Genomic DNA, 25,034 nt, shown 5'->3' on the forward strand with positions numbered 1-25,034 from the left:
CAGTCGTGGCCGACTCTGGGGTTGCTGCGCTCATCTCTCTTTATTGGCCAAGGGAGCCGGTGTACAGCTTCCGGGTCATGTGGCCAGCATGACTAAGCTGCTTCTGGCAAACCAGAGCAGCGCACGGAAACGCCATTTACCTTCCCGCCGGAGCAGTACCTACTTATCTACTTGCACTTTGATGTGCTTTCGAACTGCTAGGTTGGCAGGAGCAGGGACCGAGCAACGGGAGCACAGTCCATCACGGGGATTCAAACTGCCAACCTTCTGATCGGCAAGTCCTGGGCTCTGTGGTTTAACCCACAGCACCACCCACGTCCAATTGCCTTCTTACTTATATCCAATAAAGGAGGTGCCACTGCCTTTCAGCTTCCTCCTCCTTCGTCTCAGTGTTGCTAATCTAGAACTCATTGAGGAAAAACTAGAATCAGCTGGCTTTGCATGTCATTGACTCCGACTCCAACTGTTGCTGGGCTCTTTGTCTTTTGCCCTCCCAGTCTGTAGGGAACTAGGCGGTTTTTCAGGTATGGAAGGCTTTTAAGTCATTTAGGGCTTTAAACATTAATGTGAGCACCTTGAATTGGGACTGGAAATGAACTGGCAACCAGTTCAAAATGGGGCTTCAAGGGCAGCCCCACGTAGAGTGCATTGCAGTAATCCAACCTGTAGACACGAATGATCCAGCAATGAATCTAAGATTGCCCAAAGGACTTTTACCTCTAAATTAGTAAGCCTATAACTGCATTTCCAACATAGTGCCAGAAAGTTTGAAATTAAAAAACAAAAATTAGAAATTTCCAGATAAGGTTTAGTATTTCATCTCCCTGCTCCAGGGAGTGTCCAGGTATACATATTCAGGTATCACATGTGGGCCATTTCTCCAAACACTTACTAATTGTGACCACATGTTATTCTAGCATTAAGTCCTCTCCACCCCATGTATTTTTAATGATTCTCTCTCCACCATGTTATTTTTTTTCCTGTAGGTTTAACTTGGCTTGAAAAACCCATTGTTATGGCCAAAGGCTGCACATACTAAAAATAGAATGCAATGTAATGAAACCTCTATTATCCCATATTAGGAAGTATCTGTTGAAATATTAACGAGTGCATTTTTTGATGACAGCTTGAGCTCGATGTATCACGAATTCAGTTTATAGGCTGTGGAGCTTTCAACCATCTTGGATGCTCATGTGAAATTCCCTTACACCATGCTAAATCATTTAAGAATCTAATAAAAAGGCACACCATTTTTAAACAACTCCCCACTCCCCAATACCTTTGGCTTCTTATTAAGCAACAACACTAAATAGCATAATTTATAGGTGAACAACTTTAGTGGTCCAGGGCTGCAAGTGTAACACAACTCCTGTGGCGGGCAGTTAGAGCCAGAGTGGTGTGGAGGTTGCTGTTTCTGTTCAAATATCTATTCAGTGTGGAGTTCAGTGGATGAGCCTCCAGCCATGACGTCTGTAGTCTGTCTCCAACAACGGAGGCAGCATGCCTCCATATGCCTGTTGCTTGGAATCACAAGTAAGGAGAGTGCTGATCTGCCTAGGTCCTGCTTTTCAGACTTCCTTTATTTGTTTATTTCCAGTTATAGGCTGCTTACAGTCTAGAGATGTCAAAGTAGCATCTGGTTGGCCATTGTGACAACAGGATTCTGAATTAAATGGGCATTGGCCTCATCCAGGTGGCTCTTCTTATGTTCTTATGAGACAATAACATAGAAGTAGCCTTCTACCAAGTCAGGCAAATGGTCCATCTAGTTTCAGTGGCTGACAGTGACTCTCCAAGGTCTCTCTTAACCCTGTTTGGAGATGCCAGGAATGGAAGCTGGGACCTTTTGTGTACAAAATAGATGCTCAGCCACTGAGCTACACCTCTTCCCTTATAACATTAGGGTCTATCCCATAGTATGTGAGATATTTCTTTCTCACCCAACTATGGAAAATTTCTGAAAGTGAAACTGTAGGCAATCTCTGCCCCACCATACTTTGGTCAAATCATGTATTTAAAGCATATGGCTTCCCTGAAGGAATCTTGGGAACTGCAGTTTACCCTTAACAGAGCTACAATTCCCAGCACTCTTAACAAACTGGAGCAGGGGCATGTGCCTTAAATGTGAGTGTGACATTAGTTACATCTTGGTAGGGCAGATGAGGGCCAGATAAAAATGCTTCACAGCCCAGCCCCCCACCCCCAGGGAACCAGCTTAGCCATCTCTGTTATGAATACAGTACTTGGGCTCCAAATAAATTATTATGAGAGTATAGCATCCAAGTGGGCAGAGAACACAACCTCATGTTCGCGTGGAAGATATAAAAACACAATAAACACTATTAAATAAAAATATAAAGCATCATTTTAAAATACAGGAACCAAGATTAAAAAGAATAGCTCCCAGATATAAAATAGTTGGCAAAACCCGGAACTGAAAAAGACATCTTGGCACCAGGTGAGCTTTCTTGGGGAGAATATTAGAGATCCAGGGAGCCATGCCAGAGAAAGACATATTCTTGGCATCATCTGCCTCGTATTTGAAGGTAGGGTTATCTAGAGAAGAGCTTTAAAAGAAGACCTTAATACTTAGGCAGGTTCATGTGGAAGGAGGTAGTCAAATAGCTTAGAGCTTTGAATGTTAAGATTAGCATGTTGAATGTTGCTTGGAAACAAATCAGGCGGCACCAGCACAGTCGTTTTAAAACTGGCAGGAAGTGTTCCACAAACCCAGCCCCAGACAGCAATTTAGGTTCTGTATTTTAAACCAAGTGGAGGAGGGAAGTCTTAGGCACATATAGCCAAAAGTTTATTGTATTGTTTTATGAAAATGGTATTAAGTTTTGAAAAAATGTAAAATTAATAAAAATTATTATAAAAACAACAACTCAGAAGGTTGTACAATTGCACAGATACAATTTTTAAAAAGAAAGAGAAAAAAATGCTTCCTATAGTTACTTGGTCAACACTCTGGGGACACTCTCAGGGACACTTTGAGAAGTTAAGAGGGTGGTGAGCTAAGGCCCCACCTCCTCAGTTTCCCACAATGGAATCCTGGCAAGTTCCATGGCTATAACCATCTCTTCCTATACACCCACCCACACCCACACATCAATAAGTTGGCAAGAGGGATGAGGGCAGAACTTGACAGCTCAGATTGCTGGTTGCTCATCCTCTACCTTAGTCGTTCTGATTACTTGGGGTTCTTAAGCAACCTGAGAGCTGGTATTGAATTATCCCCAGTGGAGCCATCCTCTCTCTCTCTCTCTCTCTCTCTCTCTCCCCCCCCCCCCCCACTTCATAAGAGAAGAATGCTGAACTTGCAGGGTCAGGGAGCTTAATCGTATAGCTTGGCTGTGTAAATTGACATATCCTTACTCAGCAAATCTGCTGCCTGGGTAGTCCAAGGTATTTGCTTACATTACTAGGGATTACAGTGGAGACTACTTGTTAATAATGCAGTTGGGGACAGCACAGGGGAGTCTGCCCCTCCCCAAGAGTTGCAGCTGGGATCCCTTCTGGACTGTCTGTTGCTGGTGGGATGGAGAGTGGGAGGTAGTAGAGATGCCAGCTATTTATTAGTAGTATTAGTAGTGGCAGCAGTAGTATATGTGTTTAATAATTCCCTGACAGGGACTCAAGGCGGCTTACAGATAAAATAGAACAAGCTAAAAGCAAAGGGAACAATGGCAATTTAATCCTATCTATCTATCATCTATCTATCTATCTATCTATCTATCTATCTATCATCTATCTATCTATCATCTATCTATCTATCTATCTATCTATCATCTATCTATATCTATCTATCATCTATATCTATCTATCTATCTATCTATCTATCTATCTATCTGTCATCTATCATCTATCTATCTATCTATCTATCTATCATCTATTATCATCATCTATCTATCTATCATCTATATCTATCTATCTATCTATATCTATCTATATCTATCTATCTATCTATCTATCTATCTATCTATCTATCTATCATCATCTATCTATCATCTATCATCATCTATCTATCATCTATCATCTATATCTATCTATCATCTATCTATCTATCTATCTATCTCTATCTATCTATCTATCTATCTATCTATCTATCTCTATCTATCTATCTATCATCTAATCTATTATCATCTATCTATCTATCTATCTATCTATCTATCTATCTCTATCTATCTATCTAATCTATCTATCTATATCTATCTATCATCTAATCTATTATCATCTATCTATCATCTATCTATCTATCTATCTATCTATCTATCTATCTATCTATCTATCTATCATCTATATCTATCTATCTATCTATCTATCTATCTATCTATCTATCTATCTATCTATCTATCATCTATCTATATCTATCTATCTATCTATCTATCTATCTATCTATCTATCTATCTATATCTATCTATCTATCTATCTATCTATCTATCTATCTATCTATCTATCATCATCTATCTATCATCATCTATCATCTATCTATCATCATCTAATCTATTAATTACAAACACACAATATCATTTAAAACAGGCGTAGGCAACCTAAGGCCCAAGGGCTGGATGCGGCCCAATTGCCTTCTCAATACGGCCCGCGGATGGTCCGGGAATCGGTGTGTTTTTACATGAGTAGAATGTGTGCTTTTATTTAAAATGCATCTCTGGGTTATTTGTGGGGCATAGGAATTCGTTCATATTTCCCCCCAAAATATAGTCCAGCCCACCACATGGTCTGAGGGATGGTGGACTAGCCCACAGCTGAAAAAGGTTGCTGACCCCTGACTAAAAACTTATAATTACAGTGAAACATGACAGCAACAGCCCTTTCCTTCAAAACAGCCACTTCCCCAAAACCTGTCAGAATAAGAAAGTTGTCATCTGCTGTCAGAATAAGAAAGTTGTCATCTGCCGGTGGAAAGACAAGGAGGGAGCCACAAGCTCTTTGCATATCACTATAATCAGGCAGGTGAATGTTGATAGATTCAGGACAGGCAAAAGAAAGTATGTCTTCACACAGTGCATAGTTAATCTATGGAATTCAATCCCACAGAAGGCAATGATGGCTACCAACTTGGATGGCTTTAAAAGAGGTTTAGAGCCAGGGGTCAGCAAACTTTTTCAGCAGGGGGCCGGTCCACTGTCCCTCAGACCTTGTGGGGGACTGGGCTATATTTTTTTGGGGGGGAGGAACAAATTCCTATGCCCCACAAATAACCCAGAGATGCATTTTAAATAAAAGGACACATTCTACTCATGTAAAAACACGTTGATTCCGGACTGTCCACAGGCCAGATTTAGAAGGTGATTGGGCCAGATCCAGCCCCCGGCCCTTAGTTTGCCTACCCATGGTTTAGACAAACTCATGGCAATGTGCTTCTGAATACCAGATGCTGGAGGCTGCAGGAGTGCTGTTGCACTCAGGTCCTGCTTGTGGGCCGCTGTGAGAACAGGATGCTGTACTAGATGGGACACTGGTCTGATCCAAGACGCTTTTCTTATGTTGCCATCATCACTGTTGCATTTTTCTATATAAAAAATGAAATGTACCCAGTTTACTCTGTACTAGGGCTTATTTCAGGATGCTAAGGCTGATTACAGTGGTACATTGGGTTAAGAACTTAATTTGTTATGGAGGTCCGTTCTTAACCGGAAACTGTTCTTAACCTGCGGTACCATTTTAGCTAATGGGGCCTCCTGCTGCCGCCACACTATTTCTGTTCTCATTCTGAAGCAAAGTTCTTAACCCAAGGTAGTATTTCTGGGTTAGCAGAGTCTGTAACCTGAAGCATCTGTAACCCGAGGTACCACTGTATATCGTGCAGTTGGTTAAATACGCTAAATACTAAATAAACCTGGGGAAACGGTGCAAATCCCCACTTGGCCACCCAGTTCAGTGGGGTGACTTTGGGGCAGCCACAAATTCTCAGCCTAATCTACCTCATAGAGGGGTTGTTGAGGATCATATGGAGGGGAGGGGGCCAATTTGAGCTCTTTGGAGCAATGTTATTATAGAATGAATGAATGAATGAATGAATGAATGAATGAATGAAAGTAAGTTTGCTACTCCTGCTTTGCATAAGGAGGGACCCTCAGCTCAGTGGGTAGAGCATATGCTATGCATGCAGAATGCTCCAAGAGTCAGTCCCTGGCATGCTACCCAGCTCTGCAACGTCACCATTTGAAAGAGCCTTTAGCAATTATAATAATAATTTATATTAATAATAAATTTATTTAAACCTCGCCCATCTGGCTGGGTTTCCCCAGCCACTCTGGGCAGCTCCCAACAGAATATTAAAAACACGATAAAACATCAAACATTAAAAACTTCAGATTTTGATGCTTGTTATGTACATTTCTCTGCCACTCGGTCTGCTTGGGTTTTATGACTTTCATGCCCACACTTAAACATCTGAGCTGCATGGCTTTTAACGCCCATTTGGCTATTTGTTTATTTTAGCTTGGGGTTTCATTGGCTTCACAGAGGGAATACCATTCCAAGGTTCATATATCAGATAATACCAGAGGAGAAAGGGGAGATGTGCTGTTGTGCCTTCAGCCTTCTTCAGTGCTGCTGGAGGGTTTTCAGACAGCTTCCTTCTTCAGTCTTGTAATGACTGGAGGCCAGGCCAGTCCAACATAGACCTTCAGGATCCTTTCAGCCCCACTAAAAGAATTCCAAATACTCTTGTTTGTGGCCCTTTCCATCACTCTGTGTGAACATCTAAGGTCTGCCCAAGTCCCCAAAAAACATGGTTGAGTAAAAGACAGTGCTGATCTTTATCCCATTTAATGGAGGATCTGGGATCACTTTCCCCCAACCTCATTGTAGTTGTGAATTCTTGGGGTCACTTCTGCTGGCTGTCAGCCAGCCCAGAGTGGTTGTATTATTTTATTGTTGTTAGCCGCCCTGAGCCTGGCTTCAGCTGGGGAGGGTGGGATATAAATAAAAAAATATTATCATCATCATCATCATCATTATTATTAACCGTCAACCTCTCTTCCCAGGAAACTCTGTACTAGGGCTTCGTTCAGGATGAGAATTGTAATTATGGGAAGGGAATAGGTGTCTTAACAGCGCTCAGCCACCCTCAACAAACTACAGCTCCCAGGATTCTTTGGGGAGAAGACATGAGTGTTTAAAATGATATCATAGTGCTTTAAATGTATTGTGTGAATGTGGCCATTCTTCCTCTTTTAGTTTGACACTTTTCTTTTTGAAGGCTTGCTCCTTGCCAGGCACAGTTTTCTTTTTTCTTCTTTGTTGTGTCAAGCTCCAGCCGTACTTCATAGCAGTTACTCTGAGTTATGAGACCAGAATAACTCTGTCTCTCTCCCTCTCGGTCTCTCTTTCAAATAAAGGGAAAGAAATACAGTGTAGGACTTTAACCATGGAGAATAGGTTGGTGGGAGAGAGAGGCAGTGGGAAAGAAGAGTGCTTGAAGGAACGTTCTGAAAAATTCCACAGAACTCTCCTCACACTTGCATCATCTGGTGAGGAACAAGTGGGCATTGGATGCAAAGGCACTCCGAATGCCAGCCGTCATGGCTGCCAACTCCCAGCATGCAGCTGTTCCTCTCCTCTTCCAGTTTGCCTCAGGTTAGTTGCCAACCGGCAAACCTTCTCCCACCTCAATAATGAAAATCTTTTGACAGCCAGCATCAACGGACAGCTCTTGAGTTTTCCCTCATACTGGGTCCCGTGAAACACTTTGTAGCTTATGAGCCAGGAGTTGGCGATGGGGGTGATGTGAGAGGCAGAGAGGGGTGGCAGTGTTGGAATGAGGTTGGACGTGCAGCACTTTCAACAGAAAACGTGAAGCTTCAGCCCTCCACTTGGAGAGCCCATATTCTGCTAAACAAGGTAACGGGCCATTTTGATGACTGCCAAGGGAGATGAGAGGCAGCGCTACCCGGTTATCAGTTTGGAATCCTGGTTCCGCAGCCTTTAAAAGAAAAAGAAAAACCTAACTTTTTGCTGAGAATTATTGTATGGTGGAGGGGGAAAACTCCAGCTGTATTTGCTTCTTGAACCTCTCAAATTTAGCAATAGGCCACATAGGAAACATAGGCCACGTTCAAAGCATACATGTAAAGCTATACTATGATACCACTTTAAACAGTCATGGCTTCTCCACCCCCCCCCCCCTCAAAATATGTTTCTGGAACTGTAGTTTAAGGGCAGTGAGACCTTGAATTCCCTGGGGAAACGGACTGACCGTTAAACCCCTCGGAGAATTGTCGCTCTGTGAGGGAAATGGGGGCCTCAGCACCTTTTACAAAATATGCCTTTCAGAATTCTTGCGGGGAAGCCATGGCTGTTTAAAGTGGCATCATAGCAACTCTTTAAGACTTGCCTGAGCATCAGTACCTCAAATTAGAGGAGGATCGGGTGGATGGCAGCCCCCCTCCCCTCATGAGTATTGGAAGGCTACATGGGGCGAGGGCAATATTTGGCCCCCAAACCTCTATTGAAACCTCACCCCTGACCCATATCTCATCCCCTGTGTCTGCTGGTGGGCCCTGTGCCTGGCAGAAGAGGGCAGTTTGGTCTCCAGTTGTGTATGGCTTTTGTTTAATTTGGCTGCCTATTCAGATCCACCCTCGTTCAGTGTTTGACTTGCAGAGGGGATGGGGCAACCTGGCTGCCCCCTGCCTGGGCAACTGTTCATAGGGGAAGGTTATGGGGGAGTGTCTGTGACCTGGGTTAAATTAGGAGTCAGGCATGAGGCTTAAGGGGTTTCATTAAGGGCAGACCTACTTTTCTTGTACAGTGCCACCTCAGGTTACATACGCTTCAGGTTACAGACTCCACTAACCCAGAAATAGTGCTTCAGGTTAAGAACTTTGCTTCAGCATGAGAACAGAAATCATGCTCCGAAGGCAGGGCAGCAGCAGGAGGCCCCATTAGCTAAAGTGGTGCTTCAGGTTAAGAACAGTTTCAGGTTAAGAATGGACCCTCTGGAAAGAATTAAGTACTTAACCCGAGGTACCACTGTAATTCAATCACGGCGGTCACAATTGGAATGACTGAGCAATCCTGAATTCTCATAGGGATAGACGATAGATAGATAGATAGATAGATAGATAGATAGATAGATGATAGATAGATAGATAGATAGATAGATAGATAGATAGATAGATAGATGAGTGCAAAGGGTATAGTGTATTGTACAGAAATCCTTATTTCGTGTGGCTGCAGAAGAATTACGGTACATCTTGCAAATCTGATAAGGCAAAAGTGTGTGCTGTCACTGCCAGGCGACTTGGCCCAACACTCACTTGAACAGTTTCTGGCAAATCCTATAATGTTTAGCAGATCTTAGCAAGCTGCTTTTCCTCAATAGCGCTTATCCTCTGCTTCTTAAAACTGGCAAAATTTATTGCTGGGTAAGAACTGAAAAGCATAAATACCCATCTCCTGAAGTGTAAAAGCTTTGTTCAGCCTCATTCAACTTCTGAGTCCTGTATACATTTACTTAGATTCCTGCGTAAATCATTAGGATTTTTGCCAGTCTATCGTACTAGCTGTGAGAACCAGGGGTGGTAAAAGGAAAAGGATTTTTTATTTTTTTTATTTTTTGAGACTGAACAATTAGAATGGAAAAAACTCTTCCTCCTGGGTCAGGCCTGCACAATTTGTCACCTACAACAAACACAGCCCACAAACCATGTAATGAAGGCCAGTTGTCTCATTGTTTCGGCTTATTCAGGATGCTTCCAGATTTGAGTTTATTGTGGAATCAGTGTTTTTCATGCATGCAAGTGTTTGTCTTTCTTTTTCAATGTCCATGTATTTCTCTCTATTTAATCCCAGTTGAGAAAAACCTTTCTGTGCCCACTCTTTTCATGCCATGCATTATTTTATAAACTTTTATCACGTACCATCTCACTTGTCTTTTCTCTAAATTAAAAAGTCCCAGACACTGCAACCTTCCCTCATTGGCACACAGTGCTTGGTAACATGTTTATTGCTAGCCTGAGCTACTAAGAGATTTATTCTGGGTAACTGGGGTCGGCATCCTCTCTCCCTTGAACCTGGACAAACCAGGTCTGATTTGAGTGGAGGTGGTCTTGCTGGTGTTATAATGGAATTAAACTGCTAACCCTTTGCCAGTAGAAGCCCTCCAGGAAAGCACTATATAATGTTTGGATTCGGTATAAGGATTTGTTGGAAAACAAAACGCCCAGGTGGCTATCACCAATGGAGGCTAAAGAGGTGAAGAAACTTAATATGAGAACTAATTGGCCAAAATATTTTGAGATCTTAGAACTAGAAAGTGGTGAATTTAAATTACAGAGCTTTGAGAAGATAAAGTCCAAGGTACGAGATTGGCTCCATTATTTTCAAATAATGGAGGCCTTTAAACAAGACAGGAAAATTGGATTCCAGGTGGAAAAATCGAAATTAGAAACTGAATTGCTAGAACCCAATACGAAGAATTTATCAAGGATGTATAACTTGCTGTTGAAGTGGAATACAATTGATGAGACAGTAAAATCAGCCATGATTAGATGGGCACAGGACTTAGGTCATGACATTATGTTTGCTGACTGGGAACAGTTGTGGACCACAGGTATTAAATTTACGGCTTGTAATGCCTTAAGAGAAAACATTATGAAAATGATTTACAGGTGGTACATGACCCCAGCCAAGCTCGCGAAGATTTACCATTTGCCCAATAATAAATGCTGGAAATGTAATGAGACTGAAGGTACCTTTTTCCACCTTTGGTGGACCTGCCCAAAGATCAAGGCCTTCTGGGAACTGATTTATAATGAAATTAAGAAAGTACTTAAATGTACTTTTCATAAGAAACCAGAGGCATTTCTTTTGGGTATGGTCGGCCAATTGGTGTCGAGGAGGGATAAGATCTTTTTTATGTACGCCACAACGGCAGCAAGGATTCTTCTAGCAAAGTATTGGAAGACACAAGAGTTACCCACGCTGGAAGAGTGGCAGGCGAAAGTGATCGACTTTATGGGATTGGCAGAAATGACCGGCAGAATCCGTGACCAAGAGAAAGAGACTGTGGAGGAAGATTGGAAGAAGTTTAAAGCATATCTTAAAAAATGCTATAAAATTAAGGAGTGTTAAAGTGTTAAGGGAAAGGAAGATGTATAATTACAGCTATATATATCTTTTGATTCAAAGGGTAATTGAAAGGAGAATAAGTTAAACTATAATTGGCTAAAAGGGTTGCTGAAAAATTTTGAAACTAGGATGCAAAAAGGGGAAGGTACGGGAAGTCTGAGAAAAGAGGCTTATGGAAATGAGGTTAAGAAAGCAAAATGTATGTATGTGTCTGTGTTTGTTGTTGTTTGCATTGTTTGGTGTTGTTTTGTTGTTAAAATTGGAAAATTAATAAAAAATTTATAATAAAAAAAAATAGAAGCCCTCCAACTTTGTGGAAATTTGCTGCTACCTACCCTAAACCTCTGTGAATACGGTGGGCTGTTTATCTGGCTTAATAATCTATATCCTGTTTTTTGAACACACACACACAGAAGGATGAGGATTTGCCCAGGCAAGCCTAGTGGGATTAAGCCACTGGTGTGTAAATTGTTGTTATTCATTACTATCTCAAAAAAAAGTGAATATATGGTAGATCTTTATCACAATAGGGTATTTCCACAACATGCATTTTTTCTCTTTGCTTCTGTGTGTTTCTCTTTTTCAGGAGGAGGGTGTGTGGTGGGGTTCAATTTCTTGTCTGTTGCTTCAGTTTAGAAGTGGGGGGAGAAAACTATATTGAGTGATGATAGTTGGTGCCTCAGGCAGAAAAGCAATATAGCAGAACAGTTGCCAGACACTTTGACAGAGGATGGACTGGATGTGAACAAATGCAGGCACTGACGAGACAGAATGGAAGTATGAATGAGCAGAAGGGTATTGGTTTCAGGTGTGCCTTGAGGGGCCCACAGTGGCAGCAGAGGCCATGACCGTTGTATTATTTAAAAGATCCTTGCTCAAGGGAAATGGGCAGCCTGTTTTGAGGCAATGAATAGTTTACTAGTCTGGTTAGGAAGGCAGAATCATAGAATTCTTGAGTTGGAAGGTCATCTAGTCCAATTCCCTGCAATGCAGGAATCTTAACTAGATCCTACACGTAAAATGGTCACCCAACCTCTGTTTAAAAATTTCCAAGCAAGGAGAGTCCATGGAAGTCTGTTTCACTGTCAAACAACTCTTTCTGTCAGAAAGTTATTCCTGATGTTTAGTTGGAATCTCCTTTCTTGTCCCTTGAATTCTTTGGTTCAGGTCCCAGGCTCTGGAGCAGGAAAAACAAGCTTGCTCCATCCTCCATGTGACAGCACTTTAGATGTTTGAAGATGGCTATCACATCTCCCCTCAGTCTCCTCTTTACCAATCTAAGTATACCCAGTTCCCTCAACTGGTACTCATAAGGCTTGGTTTCCAGACCCTTGATCATCTTGGTCGCCTTCATCTGCACATGGTCCAGCTTGTCAATATCCTTCTTAAATTTTGGTGCCTAGAACAGGACACAGTACTCCAGGTGTGGTCTGACCAAGACAGAATAGAGCAGGTCTATTCCCTATAGCTAAATTACACTGGGGAATTTAAAAGAGAATGTACCACTGAATATGGACTCAGCAGAAGAGTTGTGGGAGCCAGTGGAGATACTTCACCCAATCACTAGCTTGAGAAACCATGATGACTTGGTATATATGGTTGGAAGCCATGTCAGGTGTCACTGTTTCTCAGCCAAGTCCATGGGTTGTAGTGAACTAAGTTATGTTTAGAGCAGACACACTGAAATTAATGGGCCTAGGTAAGTCATGTCTATCATTTTCAATAGGCTACATTCTCTCTCTGCTAGTGTGAGGGCTCCAGTTCCTAGTGGACAGATTACTTTAAATGTGGTAAAGGTAAAGTAAAGGTAAAGGTACCCCTGCCCGTACGGGCCAGTCTTGCCAGACTCTGGGGTTGTGTGCCCATCTCACTCAAGAGGCCAGGGGCCAGCGCTGTCCGGAGACACTTCCGGGTCACGTGGCCAGCGTGACATCGCTGCTCTGGCGAGCCAGAGCCGCACACGGAAACGCCGTTTACCTTCCCGCTGGTAAGCGGTCCCTATTTATCTACTTGCACCCGGAGGTGCTTTCGAACTGCTAGGTTGGCAGGCGCTGGGACCGAGCAGCGGGAGCGCACCCCGCCGCAGGGATTCGAACCGCCGACCTTTCGATCGGCAAGTCCTAGGCGCTGAGGCTTTAACCCACAGCGCCACCTGCGTCCCTTAAATGTGGTACAACAGAGGAATCCAATGCAACTATTGCAGTAGTGGAAACTTGTTGCTTCAAAGTTAAAGCATCAAAGGAGAATATTTAATAGTGCTAGAAAAGATGTTTGAACATGTTGTTTGCTTTCTAGAAAAGAAGAGGCAAAAAAAGGCAAAGCTTACCAATGACTGGAGAGAGCGGAGGAATGCTATTCGGCTCACAAATGAATACACAGTGGAAACACTCGTGGTGGCGGATGCTGATATGGTCCAGTACCATGGGGCAGATGCTGCTCAAAGATTCATTCTTACTGTGATGAACATGGTAGGTTCACTTGGTTTCCTTGAGATGTGTCTGCATTCAAAACTAGTCCTATGTTTTGATGCTTAGTTTTTGTATTTGAGTTTGAACTTTTTATTCATTTTTATATGAAACATCTTAGACAGGCATAGTTGCATCTTAGACAACCAGAGTGCAGTAATTGTATGTGAGCTCTCTTTTCACAGCAATGAATCAAGTAATACTGATGGAGAGAAAGGGTTCTTGCAACACAGAGTATGGTACTTCCTTAAGTTATCAACTTCAACATTTAGGATGTCAACTCTAACCAATACATTTTTGTGCTTTTTAGTACTTCTCCAAATGCTGTGTACAAAATGTGTGTGTTAGGTGAAAGTGTGCCTAAGAATGCATATATTAGTGAAAATTGATTCTTGTTAAGAGCACCAAAGAAGAGAAATTCATTAGGCTGCATCCTATGCTAGTTCTACTCAGAACAGACCTGCTGAAGTTATTGGAGATTAATAACTTCATTTATTAACTAGGATAATATTTTTAAAATGCTCTCCTTCCCCAGGAAACTGAGGGTGCCAAGAGTATGGGATAAGTTTATCTGCAATCCCTGATGTGTCCCCCTTTGCACCCCTTTATTTTTGCCCACATAAATGAATGGCTCCTCCTCCCATGCTAGGTAGGATCTGCTTAGTACCTCTGACAGTGCAAAAAAATAATAATTGCCTCCCATGCCTCTACTAACTACCCACCCAAATGTTAGTGTTAAATTACAAAGGTAGAACCTAGTTTTGCATTACAAATGGTCAATGAAGGCAATGATGAACTTCCATCAAGGCTTAAGGGTGCAAGGAGTCATTGGTGTCTTCCTATGAATGTTGATAAATGTTCAGGTTTTGGCCTTGCAGAGTTTATTTTCTTCTCTACTCCAACATGGCAGGACGAACAGCTGCTTCTAAAAGAAACCAGAATGTTAATTTTGGCATGTATGCCAGGATTTAAGCAAATAGAGCATTGCTGTCGGGGAGGGGGGGATTTATTAATTTGGCTCCTTGCTGTAAGACATTACATTTACAGTCAAACCACAAAGTAAGACTTAAAATGGCATATTAGCACACACATTATATTTATAGGGTTTTTTTATATATAAAAAAGCTAGGATCTGCTTAAAGCAATTTAATATCTGTTTGTTGGGAAGGAAAGCCAGCATTACAAAATATGGTTTTATTTTTGCAGCTGCTGAATGAGGATATGAATTTAGGGGTGGAAATAGATGCAACTCAAAAGAAAACAAAAATAAAAATTATTTCAAAAGACACAGATTGGATGATGGGCTCCTAAAGCCAAATCTCTGCTTTAAATGTCTTCTAAAAGCTTTGAACTGTGCTTTAAAACAACATTGACTTATGAATATATTGTTTAAAAAAATTAATTGTCCCAGGGAAACCATTATGGAGAACTCTAGGTGCTTGTTCTAGACCTGAGGGTCAGGTTTTGGTGGTGATGAGTGCTTTCTGTGAAAGAACTAGGAGTTCAAAGGCATATGGTCTGGCAGAATTATGTAGTACATTCCACCTGGGACCACAGGTGGAGAATCTCATAACTCTGAAAATTCCTTGCTGTAGAGAGCAAGTTCTAACAGCTGGCTCCCTGATTTGCTAGTTGTCTGTGTACAGGAAGTGTTTTGTTCAGCTTTTTGCTATAGTCCAGATATTTGGGTATATTACCACTACCAACCCTCAGCATTGACTACGTTGCTTGGGGTTGATTGGATTTGTAATCCCAAACCCTGGAAGGCACCAGGTTGGAGAAGGCTGGCTTGAGACATTTGAACAGGGCCATCTTTAGCATATGTGCCGCCGGGGTACAAAGATCCGCCCAGCGCCCCCAAATTTAGTTTAGCTATCCCCAAGTTAACTTTTATTGAGCTTTTTTGGGAGAGGAAATAGCTCACCTATAACAACAATGCAACAGAAAAAACTGCTTTTGTTTCCTGACTCTTCAGGAATATTTGATGCTACGGAGTAACAGAGTGATGGAGGAGGTGGGCAGGGACTTTTGCTCCATTGCTTTTCACTGCTGCCGATAGAGAGGGACCAGTATACAGTTAGGTATACATTTGGCGCCCCCCAGAATTCAACGCCTGGGTGCCTAGCACCCCTTGCACCCCCAGGTAAAGACGGCCCTGCATTTGAAGGCTGGTTGGCATCTGTCTGTCTCAGGAGACAATGGAGGAGTGCACCTTTAGGGGTGAAGTCAAACTGTTGGAAGGCTTGCTAAGGCAGGAGAGACATGCTTTTTGCAGCTGGGGTAGATGAAGGTATCCGGTTGTGTTGCTGCAGATGCACCATTGTATTTCTTCTCTCTGTTCTGCTTCCAGTGGTCATTCCTCCTCTGGTCACTTCTGTAAATGCACAACCTGTCTGTCTCGAGGCTTTTTGGTATTTGTAACACATCATATACATTGAGGATGTAGGATACATAAAAATAGTAGTTATTTCAGCCATCATATTGTTTCAGCCATCCAGGAAAAGGGGATGGATAATGTGATGTTAAAAATCCTTCTTCCTCTCACATCAAGCTTCCTCTCACATGAGAACACCAAATGGTGCCTCAAGGAATAAAAGCATTACTCCCAAAATAGAGATTAGTGTATTTTGAAGAAAAGAACAATTATTTCCGCATACTGTACAACTCTGCCTCTAAGATGCATCTGCAAGTGGAAAGACCAGGCTTAACAGGGTGATTTAAAATCCAAAAGGAAACTACAAAGGGAAGCCCAACTTTATTCAAAAAATCTAACATATAAACTTTCCTTTTTAATAATGTTCAAGGGATCACTAATTTCATGTTACTGCTTGCAGCTTCAGGAGGCTCTTAAATTAATCACATGGTTTAGCAACAGCTGCAGCCACACTAAGAATATACATTTACAATTTCTTAAGTCAGCCTGTGGTCTTTCTTGAAATAGAGGCAAGTTCATTTCAAAACCAAGAAGTAAGTATATATTTGAAAAGTAATTATTTAGGTTAACCAAACAGCAGATTATTTTTAACATCGCTGTTCCATATATTTCAATATCTGGGCATCCTCTTACCACAAAGGTCTTAGAAAGTCCCTCTTAAATTGTAGATCTGTTCTTCCATTAGGTACATCTGAAGATGACCAAAATTTGATATAGTTGGATATACTAATTACTAGTTGAGTTGCAGGCTCACAAAGCTAGCATTATTTGTCACTATTTTGGGAAGAGCAGGGTTTTTCTCTTGGTTGCTCAACAACCTTCTGCCAGCAAAACAAGTATATTTTCAGGCTCCCATCCCAGAATGCAACAACAGTGGCACTTACTTCGGAGTAAGAAACAGATCTTTGTTCAGGCACAGTATGAAGCGGAGGTCCAGGAGTGGTGAGGGTACATGAGGAAGACGAGTGATCCACAATGAGTGACACACCTCTTCCTCCAAGCTTGCAAAGGGTGAGCCTGCTACATACGCACCTGCGAACTCCTCCTAGGCAGGTGCAACTGATCCCACCTACAACAATGACACTTTGTTCATGGTGACAAAGCTGGGTCCTGTCCCTCTGCCTCCAGCTCCTCTTGTTCAGCGTCTCCCGGCTCCCTAATGAATCTCTCCACACCTCAGGAGTGGGGCAGTGTGGAGAGCCAGTAGCTCTGCTTCCCCATCTGTGACACCTGGAGTTACAAGGGGCAGGTTCCCATCCTTCATCTCCAGGTGTCTGTTATCCTCCCCTCCATCAGCTCTATCTCCATCCTCCTCCTCTTCTGTTTGGGACTGCCGTGGCATGCCTGATCTTGATGGGTCCGAGGGATTCATGGCATCTACTGCTATGTGACTTTAACGTAGTGCTACATTGGACCCAACATCATACCAGTCTTCAACTTAAGGAACAGAAATATCATCATGTCCACATGGTGCCCTATGTATTCAGGCATCATTTCCTGCCCTTATCATTAGTCTTTCCTGGTGTCGCCAGGCACCAAGCCCAGTGAGGACCTCTAAGGCAAGGGAGTGCAGCCAAGCAGCTGGAACTCTCCCGGCTCATGAGGCAGGAAATTGCCAACCACCGCTGCCTGTCAGAAGCAGGCAGTGCTTATTTCTTCAAGCATTTTGTAGGCATCAATACCTGTTAAAGGAATACCTTCAGCTATTAGGTAGCTCAGAGACAGTCCATCTTCTGTATTCTCAGTGGCTGTTCTAATATCCTTACAGTGGTTCAGAATCCAGAAGTGTACTTTGCAGCACAAAACGAACTGCTAGGCATCTATGCTTACTGAAGTCTTCTAGATCCACCAGGCATCCCTTTCTAGATTGCACTGCGAGTGTCGGCATTGCCTGATAGCAAGCAATCAAGTTACAGAAAAGTCAGACGTCTCATCACAACACATACTGTAGGGTTTATGCAACACAAATTTGTGCTTTGAATTTGGCTCCCTTTCTTGGTGGAGAAGAACATAATTTGAAATGTACAGAAGATGCAAATATTTCTTGTTCCTCCAGTTTTTGAATGACTGATATGTTCTAACATGAGGTATCTGTGCAATCAAGGAATGGGAAATACAGTTTTGGGCTTAATTACGTATCTGTAAAAGAGATGAACTGTCAAGCTGGAATGTACAGTCTGGAGATAACCATATAAACTAGTTTCCTGCGGTGTTTTTGAGCTTTCTAACTTAAGATTGTGCCATTCTGTACTCACTCATATTTCTATTCTCTTATATTGCACATGAATAACTCAAGGAAATTGCTTTTCCATTCTATTTCCTGAAGTCCAAAATGCACCATTATTTCGTTTTGCTTTCTGACAGCACTGTTTTCAGTATTTTTGACCTGCATAAACCACAGTCTTTCAACTTATCTCAATGACTCTAAAATTATATTTTGACCTCAGTGTTCCCTTTGATTATAGTGCCCAACCATCCATTTCCTCAGAACCATCTATCTTTTTTCCCTTCAGCTGCCTTTTCAATGCCTCATGTTTTGTTTGGTTTTAAACCCATATATTAATTTTCTTTTTAGCCCTTGGAGAGCTTGTTAAAAAATATTGTTCTTCTTAAGAAGAGCTGCCTGTGGATATGCAAGTTATCAGATGAGTCTAATTTAAGGAACATGTGCTTAGCATTTGTGTACATAAGAAAGCTGGTTTGGTTTACTATGTCGGGGCTGGCAGACGTGGAGTCAAATCCTAGCTCTGGATTCACAAGGAAAGGCACAATATTTTAAACCATGGGCGGACACTCTATTGAAAAAGGTATCACAGATTGCACAGGCAGAGGAGTTTGTAGAAACTCTGAACACAGGATGTGGGCCTGTGAGGCTGCAACAAATTCAGGCTCTAGTGCTACACTTCTGCCTGACAAAAAGCACTCCCCCACCAAAGCTATTGGGGTGGGTGCAGATTTATTACACCTCACAGCAAAGTAATGATTTCTCTTTAACTTAATTTGTGGCAGAGATGGATTTAGGGTGGGGTGGGTGGTTCCCCTGCGCAGTGCACCAAGCTGGGAGGGGGCGCAAAATAACCATTGCCACCACATATTTATATGGGTACCTACTGAGAAGATCCACAATAAAACGAAATAAAATAAAAATATGTTTTGTGAGGAGGAGGAGTCCAATTTTGTCCTCGCTCAGGGCTCCATATTACCGAATTCCATCCCTATTTGTGGTATGGTTGCCGAAAAGACTGGACCCCACTGTTTGTTTATGTATTATTTAATCCTTCGTTAAAAATCTTAAACAGCGTCCGTAGTCTGGTTTCTTAGATCTTTGAATTAGTTGCCAGTTATTAGTGAGTTGTGAGCCAAACCTGGGTTACAGTCTCCCAAAAGTGCATTGCCCCAGGGCTACAGCTGCCATTTTCATTTTATTTTAAAGACAAGGAGAAAGAGAGGTGAAGTAAAGTAAGCAGATTGATTCTTGTCAGGCAGAAGTTAGGTTGGGGAAGGCCTATAGCTCAGCAGTAGAGCATCCGCTTTCCATGCATAAGGTCCCAGGTTCAATCCCCAGCATCTCCAGGTAGGGCTGGAGTGTTCTTGCCTGAAATCCTGGACAGTACAGAGTTAGGTGGATCAATGGTCTGACCTGCTGTAAGGCAGCTTCCTGTATTTCTGTAAGGCCGTTGTAAAAACTACTGAGCTATGTGCATGAAGCTATTTGCTTGAAAAATAGTATGCAAGTTATTTAAGTACTGCTAATAGAATTAAATTCTTTGTACTTGTGGCAAGTAGTTTAGTATGTTAGGTCATGGTCATTAGATTATTTGCTGAATAAATTGCAGGGAAACATTTTTGTCTGAGTTAACTTCTTTCCGTGGAATGATATTCTGAACTTGTTGTCTGTTACTGCCTTTGTTCAGGTGTACAACATGTTTCAACACCAGAGCCTTGGAGTTAAAGTCAATATTCGAGTGACTAAGCTTGTCCTTCTTCAAAGCCGTCCTGTAAGTTGGTGACAACCTGCTATGGTGGTGTTTTTATTTTGCTCAAAACAACTGTTTGAAATTGTGACTTTGATAACCATTAAATAATAGATGGGTTAAATAAAACAGCAGTGGACAGATTGCAGAGTTCCACAACCCACGTGCTATAGCCATCTTTGGTGAGGTTTCTTTCACTGAAGTGAGGAAGTGCCAGTTTACCTGAAATTGACCTGGATCCACTGGTGGGCTGCAGTTAATTTCTGCCCCAAGTCTGGAAGCCCACATCCTCATATTGCGATGTCACATGTAGGCCAACTCTCCTTGCTAGATTTGCCTTCCTATCATTCTTAAGATTGACTGCTTTTGTTTATATGTATATATGCTCCTAGGCAGAGCAGGGTTAGAGCAGAGCCTGAAAAAAATCTAGTCGAGTAGGGAGAGTTTGTGGAGAAATCTGCCAGGGCACAGGCACTGCCAGGGCATAGGCACAACCATGGCAGAATCTGGAAAACAGGGACCAAAACTAGGCTAGACCCTGGTAGAGTATGGGCAGAACTGTAGAGAATCTAATGTGTCATTGGTGAAGTTTCCCCAGAAATGATTTTACAGATCCCATTGCTGGTTACTAGATAGAACATGACTTTATTGGTTGGGCTGCTAAAATACTGCTTGGCAATCTTCATCCCATTGCTCCCTGTACTAGTGCAAAGTGAAAATGCATCCCCTCTGCTTTTGCAGCAAAATTTCTTTCCCATGCAAAGTGGTCCTCTAGTCTAGGCAGCCACCTCTGTGAAAGCTAGCCCTGGTAGAGTTATTCCTCCGGTCCATATTAGTTGTCCATATTTTGTCCATATTAGTTTGTCATGAAAGATTCTTAGTTCATGTTCTACTGATGGCCTACTCATTGCTTGCAGATTTGCCACCTGGGTTGAGCCCCTCCCTGCTTTGTGTCTCTTCAATTCCTCTTTGTTTCCTGAAGGCCAAGCTGTCCATTGGGCATCATGGGGAGAGGTCCCTGGAGAGTTTTTGCCATTGGCAAAATGAAGAATTTGGTGGCGCAAAATACCTTGGAAATAATCAGGTGCCGGGAGCACGAGATGACACCCCTCCAGTGGATGCTGCTGTCTTTGTCACCAGGTAGTGATTTTAATTCAGATTGATTGATCCCCTCCAAGACTGGCTTTTTTTAAATTTCAGGTGCATCCTGCAACATGTTTTGACACAATAATAGTTGCATTACTGATGGTGGATTTGTTCTGCTTTAGTTCGTTTTGTGATGCTTCCTCAATGCTACCACATTATTTCTGCCTGGAGGGGCTATAGGACATTAAAAGCATGACAAAAATACAACAGAACATTTCTGGTATGAAAAGTTACTGGATTTCAGCAGGACATTGCAGGATATGCACTGAGTGGAAATAAAGCAGTATGATTGCCCCCAAACATTTGTGGGCATAAGTAGTATTAAAAGCGGGATCACGTGTGACTGTCCTGAGCACAGATAATAATGAATGAACAATAAAAAGGAATGTCTGGAGGAACCCACTGATGACTTCCACTGGCTTTGGGTTCTGAGAGGCTCTTGGACAAGATGCTGTCATTTGTCATTTGGAGAGATGGAAAGAGGTTCTTAAAGCAGTGCCTACCCTATCCCAGAGTGCTATTTGCAAGAAACATCCCTTTACTCTTTGCTCTTCACTGGGGACTTGGGCAAGGTCTTTCATTCTGTGTTGTGTCCAAAGAAGCTGGACTCCTCCTTGCTGCTTCTGTCCTGCCCTAGTGTAAAGTGGAACTGGCAGAACTACTGGCACAATGGGCTTCTTGCTAATCACTTATCCTTATTAAATTCCCAGCACTGTTATCAAGCATTGGCCATTATCAGTAGCAAAACCACATAAATATGGGCCATGTTTCCTATTGTGACTGTCCTCTGGAGAGCTCCTCCCTGTTTCAAGTTTAGGGCTTTTGTCATCACCAGGCACACACTGATGTTTGCTTACTCCTGCCACCTCTGGGGTCTGCTGCTCCTGACTTTACAACTTTCTTCTCTGCTTTTCTCCTCCATCCTTGTTACACATCTGTATTCTCTCTCCTCTTAATTTACCAGAGGTGATGCTGCTTTTCTTACTCCTAATGCAGTCAGTATCTTTCATCTCTTTCCCTTCTTTCTTCTGGTTCAGTACCTGGATCTATGCTTGTTCATTCTCAATTTCACACTCACTCACACACACATTCCTTCTCCTTGCCTGCCCTCCTTTCTAGTCCAGCCACGCTCACTCTCTCTTCTCCTTCTCTTGCGCTGGATTCCATTCATCTGCAGTCTCTTTGCTGCACCTCCTCCTTTCACTCCCACTTCCTTTCCCCATCTCTTTCTCAGTGGCTGGGACCTGCATGCAGTGCATCTCTCACCCCACTGTTATTCTCTGCCAGGTTGAAGAGTGCTGCATCCTTAGCTTGGTCACCCTGCTTCATCCTTCCTAGCTTTTGTTCTGGTCAGACTGCCAACACCTTAGCATGCTGGAGACCTTACCTTGATTTAGATTCACAGAAAACTTAGTTGAGTTACTGAAACTGAGTTTAAACAAATACTATGTTTGTAAATGGTTCATATGTATATTTGCTAAACGCTTTTACGTGAAAGGTTCACAATATTTCCAAAGACATGTGCCAGCCAGATGGGGAGATGGGGAGAACCATAATTTTTGTTCCCTGTGTTGCATTTTCCCCTCCTTCATAATCCACCCTTGGTGTCAACATAGTTATTCATTTTTAAGATTCAGGGTGATTTGCAAACCAAATACAAATAAAATAAAAGAACAGTTTTAAAAGGCCAATAGAGCCTCATGAAACTCAGTTAAAATCTTATCACAGAATTAACAGCCGAGCTTAAAGTCCCTACAGGATGGAAGAGGTCTTAACCAACTTCAAAAATATCAAATGGGGCTGGTCTAATGCACATTCTTCAGCAGGAAGATCCTCAGTGAGGTTGCCATTGCTGAAAAGTCTTGGCTTATTAGAGAATCCCAAGGCACATGGATGAGGGTCCTTGTGATTATTGCATATAGACCCCTTTGGGTAGCATTGCTGGAGAAGCAGAGTATAGAAATTGCAAAAAAATAAAATAAAAATGAGAGCAGGTGATACCTTAGATCCCCAGATTTACCTGTGCTTTAAATTAATTAGCACCCTTGCTTCAAAATGTAACATTATATTTACATTACATTACATAATGTAAATTAATTAACTCTCTGGCTTCAAAATGAGGTTAAGTGCTAACCTCTTGATCTTCTTTGAACCCTGTAGCTGAGATGTGATTGGATTCTCTGATTTTTCTCCCCACTTCGATGTAAGCTTTAACACACACTCAAGCACACTATATTGTTGAGAGGGGCAGCAAAGGTCCACTATTTTACATATTCTCCTTCCTTACCCACTGGGTTGATTTACCAAATGGAATGCCACATGTACTTAAGCGTTTGGAGCAGCTAGTCACTCAGGGAAAACTTGGGATACCCTCCAAATTATATGGATTTGGAGAAGTTTACAGAAGTAATAATAGATGGGGCGCTCCAGCTGCCACTGGTTTGGATAATGGACTCAAAGATTAGCTCATTTTGTGAGAGAATTGGGCACCATACCAATGTAGGGCTTCAGCAAAACCACATCCACCCTGCAAAATAAGCCAGCGCTGTGTTGCCGCAACCTTTTCCTTCCTGTATATCTTTTAGCTTTTGCTTTTTTGTCTTGCTTGAACTTTCCCCTGCATAGGAAAGGACAGTGTGTCAGTTGGGAGATTTCTTGGCTCAACTCTTTTTGGTTTCTGTGGCACAAAAGTTAGCATTTTCAGCTAGGCGCTGCAAGCTGCTTCATTAAATGTTGGCTTTCAAAATGCATGTACATGTCCCTGGATGCTCCCCAGTGTGTCCACTTTGGAAGGGCTAAGCTAGGGGAAAGCAGGAGCTGGTTTTTCAACAGCTGCAGCTGCTACAGTTAGCATAAGAACTAAGCTCTTAAGGGTCAGCCTCTAAAAGGGAACTTTTTTCTGGATATTGTATGGCAGGTTATGTTTGTTTGGGCAATGGAAGAGCCAAATGCAGCTTATCTCTGGGAAGTTGTATTTTAAATTTCTATTTATGTGATTGCACCCCACCTTGATATCATGCTGTAACATAAGAAAAGCCAAGACAATCTACTCCAGTATCCTGTTCTCACAAATGCCTCTGGGAAGTCCAGAAATGGAATTCTCCCCAACTGTGATTCCCAGCAGCTGGTCTTCAGAGGTATAGTGCCTCTAACAGTGGAGATACAACACAGTAGTCACTAGTAGCCGCTGATAGCTTTATCTTCCATGATTTTGTCTAATCCTCCTTTAAAGCCATTGGTGGCCATCACTGCTTCTTGTACAAGGGAGTTCCATAGTTTAACTATGCACTTTGTTTAGATGAAGGGCAGTATTAATAATAATAATTTCACCTTTGCTTTCTGCAAGGTGTCCTGAAGCTAGAGGGTGGGGGCACAATTAAAATGATTTTCTGATACATTATTTTCCTATGACAAGATGTAGCATGCTTGAGGAGAAGGACCAAGGAAAAGTTTTCATAGGACTGTGCAGAAACTACCCTGAGCTATTTCCCTAATCTTATCAGAAATTCTTCATTTGCTGCCCTTGAAGTTCCACAGATGTTTCTCTTCTGCAATAATTAAATTCACCTCAAAATGTCAGTTCTGGTGAGATTTGCCAGCAATTCACTGCTGATTACTGAAAAAGAACCTTTATTTGATGTGCTCCTTCCTTCCTTCCTTCCTTCCTTCCTTCCTTCCTTCCTTCCTGCCACACCACTCTACACTGAGCTCCCTGTATCTTATCCCTCTCCCTCTGCACTGGCTGCTACTGGATCTGATGCAGTATAAGGCAGCTTCCTTAAAAATTTTGTCTTTCACATGTTGTCTGAAGTGGTACAACCCTCTTTACCACCACATTCAGCTGTGTGCATATATATGGCCTCTGAGCTGTTCCATCACAGAATGTGGCTAGTGGTAGACTGACAGGCCATGGTT

General features: G+C 42.2%; 1 protein-coding gene across 2 annotated transcripts in view; it reads left to right on the plus strand.

Annotated features, from left to right (window-relative positions):
* ADAMTS17 (ADAM metallopeptidase with thrombospondin type 1 motif 17) overlaps positions 1-25,034 on the plus strand; it is a 170,356-nt gene that overhangs the window by 19,064 nt on the left and 126,258 nt on the right. For both annotated transcript variants that reach the window (XM_083713075.1, XM_083713076.1), the window contains exons 4-6: positions 13,396-13,568; positions 19,914-19,997; positions 20,956-21,113. In XM_083713075.1, coding sequence (XP_083569201.1) covers positions 13,396-13,568; positions 19,914-19,997; positions 20,956-21,113 — 415 coding nt within the window. The remainder of the gene's footprint in view (positions 1-13,395; positions 13,569-19,913; positions 19,998-20,955; positions 21,114-25,034) is intronic.

The sequence above is a fragment of the Podarcis gaigeae genome (assembly GCF_964106915.1).
Source record: "Podarcis gaigeae genome assembly, chromosome: 14".
Classification (NCBI taxonomy): domain Eukaryota; kingdom Metazoa; phylum Chordata; class Lepidosauria; order Squamata; family Lacertidae; genus Podarcis; species Podarcis gaigeae.